This window comes from Coturnix japonica, chromosome 6, assembly GCF_001577835.2.
Source record: "Coturnix japonica isolate 7356 chromosome 6, Coturnix japonica 2.1, whole genome shotgun sequence".
NCBI lineage: Eukaryota > Metazoa > Chordata > Aves > Galliformes > Phasianidae > Coturnix > Coturnix japonica.
The window spans coordinates 22793457-22806063 of NC_029521.1; the positions used below are offsets into that span (position 1 = coordinate 22793457).

Here is a 12607-nt window from a genome sequence, read left to right on the forward strand (position 1 = left end):
ATAAAGAGTCTCATATGTGAGAGGAGTATGGAGAACCTGCTGTTTTAATTTTGTTCACAGCAGTGGGCCAAACTTTGTTCTTTCAGTGCTGGCCTTGATAATTGGCTCGAAATAATATAGGAATTCAAGCCACTGCGTATCTCTGGCTTTATAACTGCTAATGTCATAGCCAAGAAGGCTGCAAAGTCTCCTGCAGGAGCACGCGGTAAATAAGATCCATAAACGTGTTCCAAAGAACATGTGGGCCCTGGTGCCCTCTTTAGCCACCAGTGAGTAGATTTGTATCCAAGATGTGTGGACAAGTGGTGGTTTAGCCCCTGTGGGGAATGCAGGTTTGGACTGAATTTGTGTTATGTTTTGTTGGGGAGCCACTCCTAAACAACCCTCTGATTTCATAGGGGTCAGGTGAAAGCAGTTGCTTTGGGATCTTCCTTTACTTTAGGGATCTGGCTGTGGCAAGTCTTGCCTTAGGGACACCCTGTATCCTGCTGTACAGGGTGCATTGCTCAGCTGTACCATTAATTTGAATTGTTGTGTTTTTTTCTGTCCTACAGTTGAGCTCTAGTGGTTGTTTTCTTTATTCTTTAGTTTTATTTTTTCCCATCCACCCCCAGCTCTCAGGCTCTGCAAGCTGAGACTCAACTGCGTTGGTTTTTGCAGGCATCCACACTTACACGTCATCCTCACTAAGGTTCTGGCACCTGTTAGGTGCTCCTCCTTCCTGGTTTTGGAGGAGCATTTAATTATGACAGGGTTTCCCTTGGATCACATCCTCCATTCAGTTCCCTAATTGTAGAATTCTCTGCGGGATTCTCCAGATGGGGGATAGAGGATAATCTTCTCAGAGCTCCGGAAGAAATGTGATGCCAAATTACGGAAAATAGATCCTTTTTATTAAGCTCTTGGGCTTCTTTTACTCTTTATTTTAAGGTGACTGTCTGTTAAAGGGAAATGCTGGGTAAATGGCTATTTTAAATCATCCTCAATGACTTCACCTCGGTTTCTAATAAAACCGTTAGATTAGAAGTCCTGAAAGGCTTTAAGTTTAGGTATTTTTGGTTAGGTTTGTTTTTGCTATTCCTGCAGTCATCACAGACAGGAGAACGGACTTGCCTGTTTCCCTTTTGTTTTTGCTTGGTCTCGGTTTCAAGCTGTGAGCTGTAAATGGGGAAGTTGTAAGCAGGTAGACAGACCAAGCCCCCTCCTTTGTCAGATGGTCTCAGTGCCACGTGAAGGGTCACTCACTTTGCTGCAAAGCTTCTGCTGTGACAGTGCTGTTTGCTTCCCACAGGGGTTTCCAGGCATCCTAAAAGTGCCACTCAGCACTGCTGATGTTTGCAAACATGGCACTGCTGGTCATCCTATTTCATGCCCAAATGCTGACCATATCTGGAGTTCTACTAAGCTTGATAAATCCAGCATGTGACCGCTGAAGGTCTCCGGGGGTTGTCCTTACGGAGCCAATGCTGTTGGAAGGTCCCCAAGTATTTAATGTGCACAAATGAACGCACCACTAGCTCCTGTGTTAGCAGATGATGGCAATATTTTTACAGGGTAGATAGGGATGCTGGACAAAGGTATGTAACTGCTGTCCTGGTCTGAGCTGGTAGCAGAGGCAGAATAATTTGGAAATGGCTGTTTTTTGGAACTCTATTCTGATCACTGCTTTTCTGTGGAATTCTGTGTACTTTTTAGTCTCTCGGCTGCATTTTCTGTAGCATCAGACTTGTACATATCAGGTAAATACAGACTTAGGAGGGGAGGAATCTTGTCAGCAGGGAGTGAGGGTGATACCTGATGGTGATACCTATGGGCTTTAATGTAGGAGGCTGTTTGGCTTTATTGCTAAGATACACCACTGGGGATGTGTGCAGCTCTCAGTGATTGAATTCTCAGCACCATAGTTCAAAGGTGGCTAATGCAAATTTTTGTTTATCTTTCAGGTCTACGCACAACGAACTAGAAAAGAACCGGTAAGTAGCTAATGAGCCGAATTCTAAGAAATGCGAGCCTGGTGAGTGCAGTGTGCTTTAACCTTACCACATGCAGGTGTTGTTTGATCAGCTTAGGCAGCTGTGAATGACCACTGTGCATCACATAGTTCTAAAACTGAGAGGAAGACACAAAAAGAATCTGAAAAAGGAGCCTTGTTTTTATTTCTTTTTGCTATCTCAAAAGGCAAGAAGTGACCCAGTTTTGTGACTAATCTGTATGCAGAGTAAATAGTGTTCTTCTCCTGACACAGTGAAATCTGATTGGGGCACTTTCCATACATGAGGTTGCTACGGGATCAGGTTTCTTGGGCCCAGGGTAATACGTGTTACCACGAAGTGAAGGGCAGAGCCCATTTACTCTGCACCCTCTCCCTCCCACCCCTCTGCTGGGCTGTAGTAATCTCTGCAGCGCAGAAGCAAATGCCATTGTCCAGAGGCTCTGAGGTCTGGTGAGCATTGTGCCTGTGGAGAGTCTTTCCTCTAACCTGTTTTAGGATTGAGCCTGTTTATCCTTGAACCTGGAGTTTTAGCAAAGCTTGCACTTTTGTTACTTGGCCAGCTTTGCTATATGACTCAACCCTTTTTGTAACAGGAGTTAAAGTAAGATAAATACCATTGAGACAAGGGGAGCTAATTCACACACAGATCAGATTATCGCCTTCCATTCAGGATGCTATAGTTAAGGTTGTGTCAGGGTTTCCATTATAAACTTATCGTGGCTCTTCTGAGGGATTTGGTGTGTGTGGGGGGGAAGGGTTGTGTTTTTTGTGGCTGTTGGAACAAAGACAGTGTTCTGGCCAGCTGCTCCTGTGAAGAAGCCCCCAGGGTGGGAATGCTGAGTCTAAATAAGTTGATTGCCTCTTCTTTCCTTTTAGCAGCCCTCATATGATGGGATGGGGGCATTATAAGTATGGTCAGCTGTGCATTTCAATTTGGGCAGGATCTTGCCATGTAGCATCAAGAAAGTTGGAGCTGAGTACTCTGTGTTCCACTCTGTCCTCTGCTTCCGATGCATCTGGGCCCTCTAAGCAGCAGTGTTGCATGATGTGGGTGATTTCTCCCTGTCTGTGGTTGTACCCCCTACAGAAGGTGTTCTGTTGTCGCAGCCCTGCCTTTCCACAGTGATGCAGGGAGGTTTTCTTTTTGGTTATGCTGCTTTCCCTTGAGCCTTGACCTGTCTGGTCCCAGGTAGGGCTCTGCTAAAAAGTGCTGGCCCGTGGATTTTCCAGTGCTCTCTGCAGCTTTAGTCACCAGTGAGAGAAAGAAAATGGGTTGAACCCAGAATGGAGATTGCTTTCTTCTCCATGACAACAGTAAACCGTCACTAATTTTCAGTGTGCTTATTTGCATATCTAATTGTTACAGCAAACGCTGCTTGCCCTGAGTACAGCTTTAGAGCAGAGTTGTCCCAGTCTTCACTTGTACCAACCTGGTCTTCTTGCATAGACCCAGTTTGTGTGGAACTGTGACCATCTTTTTCTGTTCTCAGGCTTGCGGGGCAGGCAGGGAGCTTCAAACTCTGTGGGTGAGATCTTTTAATGCAGGTGTGTGCAGCCGATCAGGCTGTAGCATGGGCAAACTCAGCCAGAGCCCAAAGTGGCTGCACTGGGTTTTACACTGTGTATTGTCAACAACTGGGCAGTGAGTTTCGTATTAGAAACATTTATTTTCAAACTCCATGGCAGTGTTTTCCCAGTCAGTGAGATTGCTTCCCAGTTAGATTTTCACCATGTTTTATTTGCAGCATTCTTAAGTTTGTCAGTGTCTCCAGACTTAACTGTGTCAAAGATAAAAGCCCAGATACTAATGGCTTTGTGGCTGGCAGGTGCTCATTTTCCCTATTATTTGAGATTATTTCCTTTTGAGTCTCACTGTTATCTCCATTATTGACACACTGTAATTTTCAAAATTGTCCACTATTAGGTCTCTGACTCTGTTGTTTTTTTTCCCCCTCCTGTCTGTGAACAGCAGCCGCTTTCGATTCAGTTAAGTTGTGTTTTAACCCCTTCAACAAATAGTTTCTTTCAAGCAGTAGCAGAAAACGAGTACAAAACCAAAATGCTCTTCTATTCCTTTTTGAATAAGCAATTATGACTTGGACTCGATTCTGCAGAGCTAAGAAGCTTCAGTGCATCAGGTTTAAGAATCGTATACCTCCTAGTGTCCAAAAGTAACTAACAGTACGTTTTCAAAACCTAAAGCAAAGTCTTAGGCTGCCCCTTAAGTATGGAAATGTTTCATGAGCAGTGGAGTGGTTCTGCTAAGGAGGTGCTTGATTTGGTACCGAATGCTAACTGTAATACTGAAGTGGCTTTTCTCTCTGCTTTGATATATTACTGGGTTGGGTTTTTTTGTCTGAAGAGATTGCAGTGACGTTTACATAAGGGGCTTTGTTTGATTTATGAAAGATTAAAGTTAATTTATAGTTATTATCTGTCATTAATCCTCATGTTGGAAAATTGTTTGTGTTTTTTATTTAATGGGTATGCGTTACAGTTTCCCTCTGCCCAGGATGAGTCATAGCTTGCATTTAAGTAAGAAGCCGGAATTGTGTTTCTCGTATGCTGCAAGGCGTAACTAAAACAATACTTCTTAGTATTTTAACATGCCTTCCAAAAACTGATTCCTAAGCACAACCACCATCGTATTCTGAGAGAAAACACAATAAAGCAGGCGAGTGAAATACAAAGCCCGGTAGTGTAATATTTTCTCAAAAAGTTATAAAAAACAAACTTCAGGCTTAAGCTAATCTGCATGTGCGTATGTCTTATAGCAGAATGAGCTGCTGTTTGTGAGCATTTCAGGCACAAGCCAGTTTTGGAAGGATGTGGTCAGCGTGGTGCGATGAGAAGGTACACAGCACAGAAATGGCTTTCCTGCTCTGCTGTGAAGTGGCTGTTCTGGTAGACCAACATGGGGATGCCTGATAGACAAGTTGCATCTCCTGGTGGAGTGAGGGATATTTATAAAGCTATTGATCAGACTGCTTTTTTTTTTTTTTTTTAACCTTTTTCTATATATTGTAGATTGACCTATTTGTTTTAGTGATGGTGGCGTTATAATACAGTAAAAAGAAGTGAAACGAATCTGAGTAACTGGGTGAGGATCAAGTTATTAGGGCAGAGTTTGCTTCTGGTAACAACAGTGTAGCTCGGAAGACAGATCTGAGGAGGAAAAGAGGCATTGAGACAACAGTCAATTTTCTGGAGATATCAGAGATTTTGTCTCTGCAAAAGGTAACTTGTTTAAAATAAAACAAAAAAGAGCAAAGTGAAGATCTGCTTCGAAGTCAAGCTCTGAAGTGTTGTGAGCTTATTGAGAAAGCACAGAGTAAAGTGCCGTAAGATCCTCTCTTTTGAGATGATCAGAAAGCAAAGAAGACGCACGTGCTGCAGTGTTCAAGTACTGTAGTTTTTAGATGTTCTGACTCTTATCTGGATCTCCCTTCTGTCTTCTGTGATTTCCCCATGCATTCTCATTTTAAACATGAGACAGACTGTTAAATGCAGAGCCTTTCTCCAAGTTGGTCTCTTGTGTAGAGCTGACTGTTATGGTATGTTGCATAGTTGAGGTAGCAAATGAGATAAAGGAAAAAACCCACTGAATTTTGAGGAGAAAACCATTACCTGGGTCAGTTTGCACTGAAACATGGGGCTTTCTGGGGCTCCCAGCAAGGGCACAATCTGATTCTCTTTCTGCAGAACAGGGGCTTGCTTGAGTGTGTCTGTATTAGCAAGAGGGGGGGAAAGCATTTAACTACAGAACAGGGTGCACCACTGCATTTAAATAGCTTGGGTATTAAATAGTGTGGATGTGCTGTTTAGGCTGGAAGACAGAGGGAAGGAAATGAAAGTGTAGTGAATCCTTGCTGCTCTGAGTAAACAGGGATGATTGTGCTTTTGTTGTGCTCTATATGCTTGCCAAGGCAATCTGATCAGTGTTTGTCTTGAAGTAACTAATCAAAGTGGTGTTGAATTCACTGCTATTTATCCAGGAGAGCTGGAACAAGAAACTAATCCAGTAAATTTCATTTCTTCTCTGGAGTGGTCTTTGTTTTCATGTTAGCATAAGTTGACGGTGCATATTATTTTCCTCATTTATAAAGCTTGAAACCTGTGATGTTCCCTGCAGTCAAAAAATGGCCAAGGCAGCTGAGCATACATCTTTGTTTTTGACACAACATCCAAAGGTTGGAGCGTGCCACAATCCGATTTGCTCCTTGTGGGAACTGAGGCTAAGCCCTGCTGAATCCATGGCTAGCACAGAACAAGAGCTGGAGGTAGCTAGCTGTCTTCAACTGCTGTTTGGATGACAGATGCATTCATTTTCAGCTGGGACCAACGATTTTCAATGAGCTGAAAGATGCTTCACTCTCTTAGGAGATTTGTCTAACTTATGCTGCCATGCCCGTTTTTGCTTAACCTTCAGAAAGGGAAGTCTAGTTTGTGGAGCGAGGTTAGCAGGGAGGTGTTCATTCTGCATACATTCAAATGCAATCGTGGTTGTTCAGTGTCAGTTTGTCTTTTGCTACAGTGCTCTTTCCTGCATTGCTCCAGGAACACAGCAGTCAGATGCTGTGATACTGGGATCTGATCTCTTTGACCCCCACACTTGTTCATGCAAAGCGTCCCCTTGTGCAAAAGCAATGTTTCAATTCACTTAGAGTCAAAACTCTGCAAAGGCTTTGTTTCACGTTTGCCGAGCAGCGGAACATCTTGAACTGAGTAAAGCTGCTGAAAAGGGAAAGTTAGTTTCCATGCCAAAATTCAAAGGAAACAAAACAATCTTCATTTTGTTGGGAAGTTCTTCAGCACTGTTGGAATCAGAATTTCAAGTTTTGGTATTTTTTCGCTTATTTGTTTTGTTGGTTTTTTTTTGGTATTTTTTAAAATTCAAAGTGATGAATTGAGGAATAGTTGCCTACGTGGCTTCCTTTCTGCTCCCAGGTCTTTCCACTATCCCACGTAGCAGCAGATGGAGAAGGAAGAGGAAAAAGAACAATACTACTATTTTGAATGAACTACCTCAAAGCAAACTGGTTCAGCCATGTTGCACAATAAAATCACTGTCAGATGCCAGCTCTCAAACAGCATTTATCACAAAACTCGCCTCAACTAGGGACACTTTCTGGTGTGCTTTCCTCCCAGAGAATAGAAAGGAATTCCAGCACAGCCTGCTTGGCCTTGGCTGCAATGGTTTGATGCTGAGAATTCATTTGTCCTTTCGTTTCCCAGAATGGAGACCCCACTCTCTCAGAAGAAGCATCTCTCTTATTGCAGGGCCTCCCTGCTTGCTGCTTGTAGTTAGAAAATATCTAATTTGGAGTCTGTTGTAGCAGCTCTGGTTCTTCAATCTCTTCCCAAATATGCATTCTTCAGATTTTCTTTGGGGCTGTTGCCACTGTTGTTGGGTTTTTGTTTTTTTCAGGCTGAACCAGCTCTGTTTCTGTTTGTTTATGGATGTTGTCAAAAAATAAAGGCCAGGCAAATCCGCCCTGTAACCACTGAGCTTGAACCAGGCAAGTCTGGTCTTAAGTAGTAAGTCAAGCATTCAGCTTTCTTAACTCAGTTTTCAGTCACATCAGGGCACTTGTCACAGGTACTTGCCATATCTCTCCCAAATGTGCCTCTGGAAGCTTTGCAGGTTTGTTTTGTTGTTATTATTTTTTTATTCCTTTTTTCATGGGGTGCTGTTTGGTGAAGTGTCGAGAGCCAGAAATACTGATGCAGCAGCTTATCTTGTAAAAGTGACTAATGCTGCTCGTGGGCCTGAAAGCATTACTAGTGAATACCACTTGGGGACTTCCTGTCTTCATGAAGGTGAGGTTATAGGAATACAGTTTTTGAGGTAAATTACGTGTTAACTGCAGGCTTCAGTACTTTGTACTCACTGGGTAGAAGGTAGAGTTGTCTGCAGCTGTATGTGGTTATCTGTATCTGTTTCTGATACATGTGCTTAGAGTACTCTAGCATCATATCCCATACAACTGGTGATAAGCAAAGGAAAACCCAGTGTGGAATAGGAAATGTTGGTAGGAAACGCATTCTTCCTTGTGGATGTTATGGCATTGAAAATCTGTATCTTTTAATGATATTTCAACAAGGGGAGGGAGAAAGACACCTGTCTCTACCCTCCCTTGCCCATAGCTGGGACATGCTGAGTGATGCTGTCTGGCTTCCCTTGAGGCTCCCTGCAATTGGAAGGAGCAGAGTGGCAGAAAGTGAAGTACCTTTGCTGTTGTCGGGGAGTGGCAGTGCTCCGTGCAGAATGATCTTGTCCCTTGATTTGGAAGCAGATGTGTAACAAACTTTCCCAGCCTCATCTGGGAAATGAAAGCAAAAGGTTTTGCCTGGCAGTTGCTGTGGTTGTTGCCTGGCTGCGAACAGTGCTGAGCAGTTTGCATAGCTGTGGGCAAACAGACCAGGCAGGTTTCCTCCCAGAGAGCACATATGACAACCATAAAACAATTAAATGGGCAGCGTGCAACCAAGGGTCAGGAATTCCCCTCCCATAAAACCACTGGATAATACAGACAGGGCCAAGCCAGGGCTATGACAGAACATAGCGTTGAGGAGACACCATGGAGCCCCAAGGGAATCATAACCCGCCTCCCTGTGTGTCTTGAGAGTTTGAATTTGTGTAGTAATACGGATTATCTCTATGTAGCACTCTCTGTGCTTGCTTTTTTGGTGAATCCTTGCTGTGCCTTTGCAAAGTGAGAGTATCCCCCTTTATAAAGGTGGCATTTAATCTGTCGCATGCAGACAATCTCATAGAAAGGTTTGGGACTCCTCAGAGTCAGGAGGAATGCTGAGGATCTGCTGGATCTCAGCATGGTGGCGTGAGTCAGGTCTTCTGCCCAATAGACCATCAAAAAATTAGTGGCTGTCTTTTGAGGGTACCCTTTATGTATACACTGCTGCTTAAGCGTCACTTTCCATTAGCTTTGTAATAAGATTTTCTGTCCCTCTTGTATGTTAATTATTTACCTTTGAGAATGCGTTCAGAAAGGAGCATGCATGACTTAGAGAAAAATGGAAAGCTTCTGCCAGACGCCTTTTGTACTTAGTTTTTGCCCAGGTTTGAGAACCAGAATTTTCAAGGTGAAGGAGGGATTGTCACGAATGGGAGGTTCCACAAATGGACATTGCAGAACTTGAGGCTGGAGAGGGAATGTAGCACTTGCATAGCAATCTTGTAGCTGCATACAGAAAAAAATCTGCCCTTGAGGGGCTGAGGGAAAGATGGAGGCATAGCAGAAACTGATACAAAAAGCACTGAAACCTCCACTGGAAACAGGTCTTGAGCTTGAAATGCAGTGTTACATCAACAGGCTGCGTATAGTATCAGCGAGTTCATGTGTGGTCCAAGCTGATAACACTGCGTATGATAAGGGTGTGGTTTTATCATGGCAGGTAGTAAACAGCTGCACAAAACTTAGTCATGCTTATAAAGTGAAGTGCTATCTCTGGGGCGACTGGTTGCTGAGCTAGGGTGGAATATCTAAAAGCATCTGAATCATTTAGAAGCTCAGCTCTTAATGACTTTCAAATAAATACTTGCTCCTTTGCTTGGGTACATAGTGCTCCCTCTGCTTGTCCCTAAAGTGCTGTAGCTGTGCACGGTCATTCAGAGAGCAGTGCCAAGGGCTCCTACACTCAACGCCTTGCTGTCCAGGCATGCATGATACTACAACAGAGGGAGGGTGTTGATGGGTGCCACTCTGCATGTGAGTGGATGTATTTTTAGAGGAAGGGAAAATGTATTTTTATAAGAGTAAAGGCTAGCAAAAACACATACCTATCAGAGGAGTATGTGGACAAGGGTGATGTCAGAATCTATTTTGGTGCTTGTGTATGGGTAGAACTCTGTCTGAGCAACCCAGGAGAGAAAAGGAACTGAGTAGGAGGACTCAGAGGTGAGATGAACCCTGAGGGCATTGTGACTGACCTCAGCCATGAAGATTCTGGTCGGCCCAGAGTGTCTTAAGACCTGGGTGCAGACAGCTGCCAGCACTTCATCTACAGCAGCACTGTGTTTTTTCTCTCTTTTTACTCAGAGCTGGATTATGCAGGAGGGATTGCTCAGGCTCTCCATGACCTTGATGGAACAGGGTGCTGTGTCCTGCACCTTATTCTCTCAGTAGGGTCTTTCCGATGCTACTTGAAGGCACAACCTGTTGAACACTTGGGGTTATTCACTGTAACTTCTCAAGGCCGAAGATGATTTCTTCAACAGGAAAGGTTCTATTCCTTCTGGAAACTTGGGGGGAATTCTTCAAATGAGTTCTGAGAAGGGGAGCTGTGTAGCGGAAAATTGAGGTTAAAAAGAGGTTGCTTTGTATCTTCCCTGTTTTGAATTCCCACCTACTTGGCCTTGCTCCTCAGGGCAGGTTGAGCTGTGCGTTGCCCAGTCACAGTTTGCCCAGCTGTGTGGGAATCTTCCATACAGCTCAGAGAATGCCATTCATTAGCTACACTTCAGTAATGTCAGGAGGCCAAATGCGGGGTGAGTACTCACACTCGCACAGATGCACCCAGTTTACGTGCAAGGACACACAAAGAGCTTGCAGTTAAAATCTATGTGCCCATTTATTTTAAAAAAGGGAAGGCAGAGCTCCAGCTGTGTATACAACGTGGCTTTTCCCTTTGATGTGTGTTTGTTTCCAGTGTTCTCATAGCCTGGATCCTGGCACTCCTCAGAGCTGGCTGCTCTTTTGCCTGTTTGCAGCTGCTGAACTGCATGCAGAGGGGCTAGCAGGGGTGACTGCAGCAGAGCTAGTTTCTGCCATTGGCTGGGGGGGGGTCTCTGCTCTCCCCTGTGCAATAAAAACTGCACTAGGCAAGGAGTGAGAGCAGTGGCAGCTGAGACTGCTTCCTGCATCTTTGAGGTTCCCCTGCTTCCTCTTGTTTCTCATCTAGCTTGGAACGCTTGTTTGTGCTGATGACCCACTGCTTGCTGTGACTTCTGCTTCCTGACACCTCCCTCCTGTTTCCTGCTACCTGCTGCAGTGCACGTTTCTCTTCAGCTGATTCTTCCTCAGCCAAACCCAATCTGGAAAATTACAAGTTACAGTGCTATCACAGCATCTGCAGAGCCTCTTGGTGTTGGCTTTTTCCTGTCCTGTCCTCACCAACCTGTAGGGCAGGGATTTGATGCATGCTGGTAGTGGAAATTCTGCCTTGCAGATGTCTCCTGGTTCTCCCTTTCCCTCTGGCTGCCTGTTTGCCTACACGTGACATCGCTGCCCTTTCCCAGCTGCACACAGCAGCAAGAGTTGCCATTGCACAGTAAGTCTTACTCTCTTACCAGGGCTGTAGCTCAGAGAGACAGAATACTTCTTTGCTTTCCAGAGACTCAGTGCAGTGCCTCTGCTGCTGGCTCAGACCTATTCCTAAAAGAGGGCACCCTTCCAATTTACACAGCATCTCACAGCATTGTCAGAGATGGGGTTGAGGCCTGCGCAGTTCCTTTGGTGCCCCAGAGGAGGATAAGCTCCATCTAAACCCTTACCTGACAGATGTTTATCTAACGTGGTGCTAAAAGCTTCTGACAGCAAGGCTGCCTAGGGAAGCCAAATTGCGTCAATCAACCGCTGGTACCACTGGAAAGCTTTTCCTAACGTCTGATTAAGAAAATGTTTTCAGCCTTGTTCAAGGAATGAAAAAACACCTGAAGTGTCTCTGTGTTTGAAGGGGAGAGTCCTGGATGCTGAATATAGTCATCAGTTTTCACAGCAAGAATAAATATTAGACCCCAGGAGAATTCTGGTTGAGTAAGGGAATATGAAGAAAGCACCAGCGTCCCACTTCCCTTTTCCCAGTATATGTGTTTGCCTCTTCATCTACCCAGATGAGCAACTTTAATGCCAAAAGAAGCAGGAAAGTGGCTGGGAACTCTTTGTTCCCAGTGCATAATCTATGTAATAGGACTCTCTAAGAAAAAATGCAGATACTGTTCTGTACGGCATGACCTCTTTTAAACTTTTGTTGGCTTGGAAAAGCAGCTTACAGGCTTGGTGTTCACTGGGAGAAGCACATATGGGGATGTGTTGCAGTGAAGGGGTTGCTAAGGGAGGAGGAGGGAAATTTATGTTGTGCTGTACTTGTGGAAAGCATGCTAAGGCCCTCTGGAGGCATCAGTGTCCCTTGGAGTTTCTTCAGTGCAATTTTGATGACATTCAAATCGCAGCACCTCGGACTGAGGTGTTTTCTGTCCCCACCGTGGATCCCGAGCGTGAGATAGTGCAACATCTGTATTTAAAACACAGGAAGGAGCTGTTTGTTTTCTTTTTATGATCATGTAATGTCTGAACCACTCTGATCTATTTATTTTATGGGGCCTAGGTCATAATCTGGGCATGTCTGATGAACAGCGGGACATGAGAATCTAAATGTTATAAAGAAATAAAAAGCTCTGTGACTGTTTGATTGCAAAGTTAGCAGTACAGCCTTCGTCTTATAGTCCTGCTTCAGATTTGGCTGCTTTGAGCTCAGTTGAAATTCCCTCCTAGGAATTCCTTGGGACAGCTGTAAGAGACTTTTTGCTGCCTAACTGGGGAGAAGCAGCGAGGGGTTATTGACTCTTTCTGAAAAACATGGCCATCTTGTGCT

At 44.3% G+C, this 12607-nt stretch overlaps 1 protein-coding gene across 2 annotated transcripts in view; it reads left to right on the plus strand.

The window, feature by feature from the left end:
* The window catches only part of MXI1 (MAX interactor 1, dimerization protein), a 52007-nt gene that overhangs the window by 22499 nt on the left and 16901 nt on the right, over positions 1–12607 (plus strand). For both annotated transcript variants that reach the window (XM_015867157.2, XM_015867159.2), the window contains exon 3: positions 1944–1973. In XM_015867157.2, the coding sequence (XP_015722643.1) occupies positions 1944–1973 (30 nt within the window). The remainder of the gene's footprint in view (positions 1–1943; positions 1974–12607) is intronic.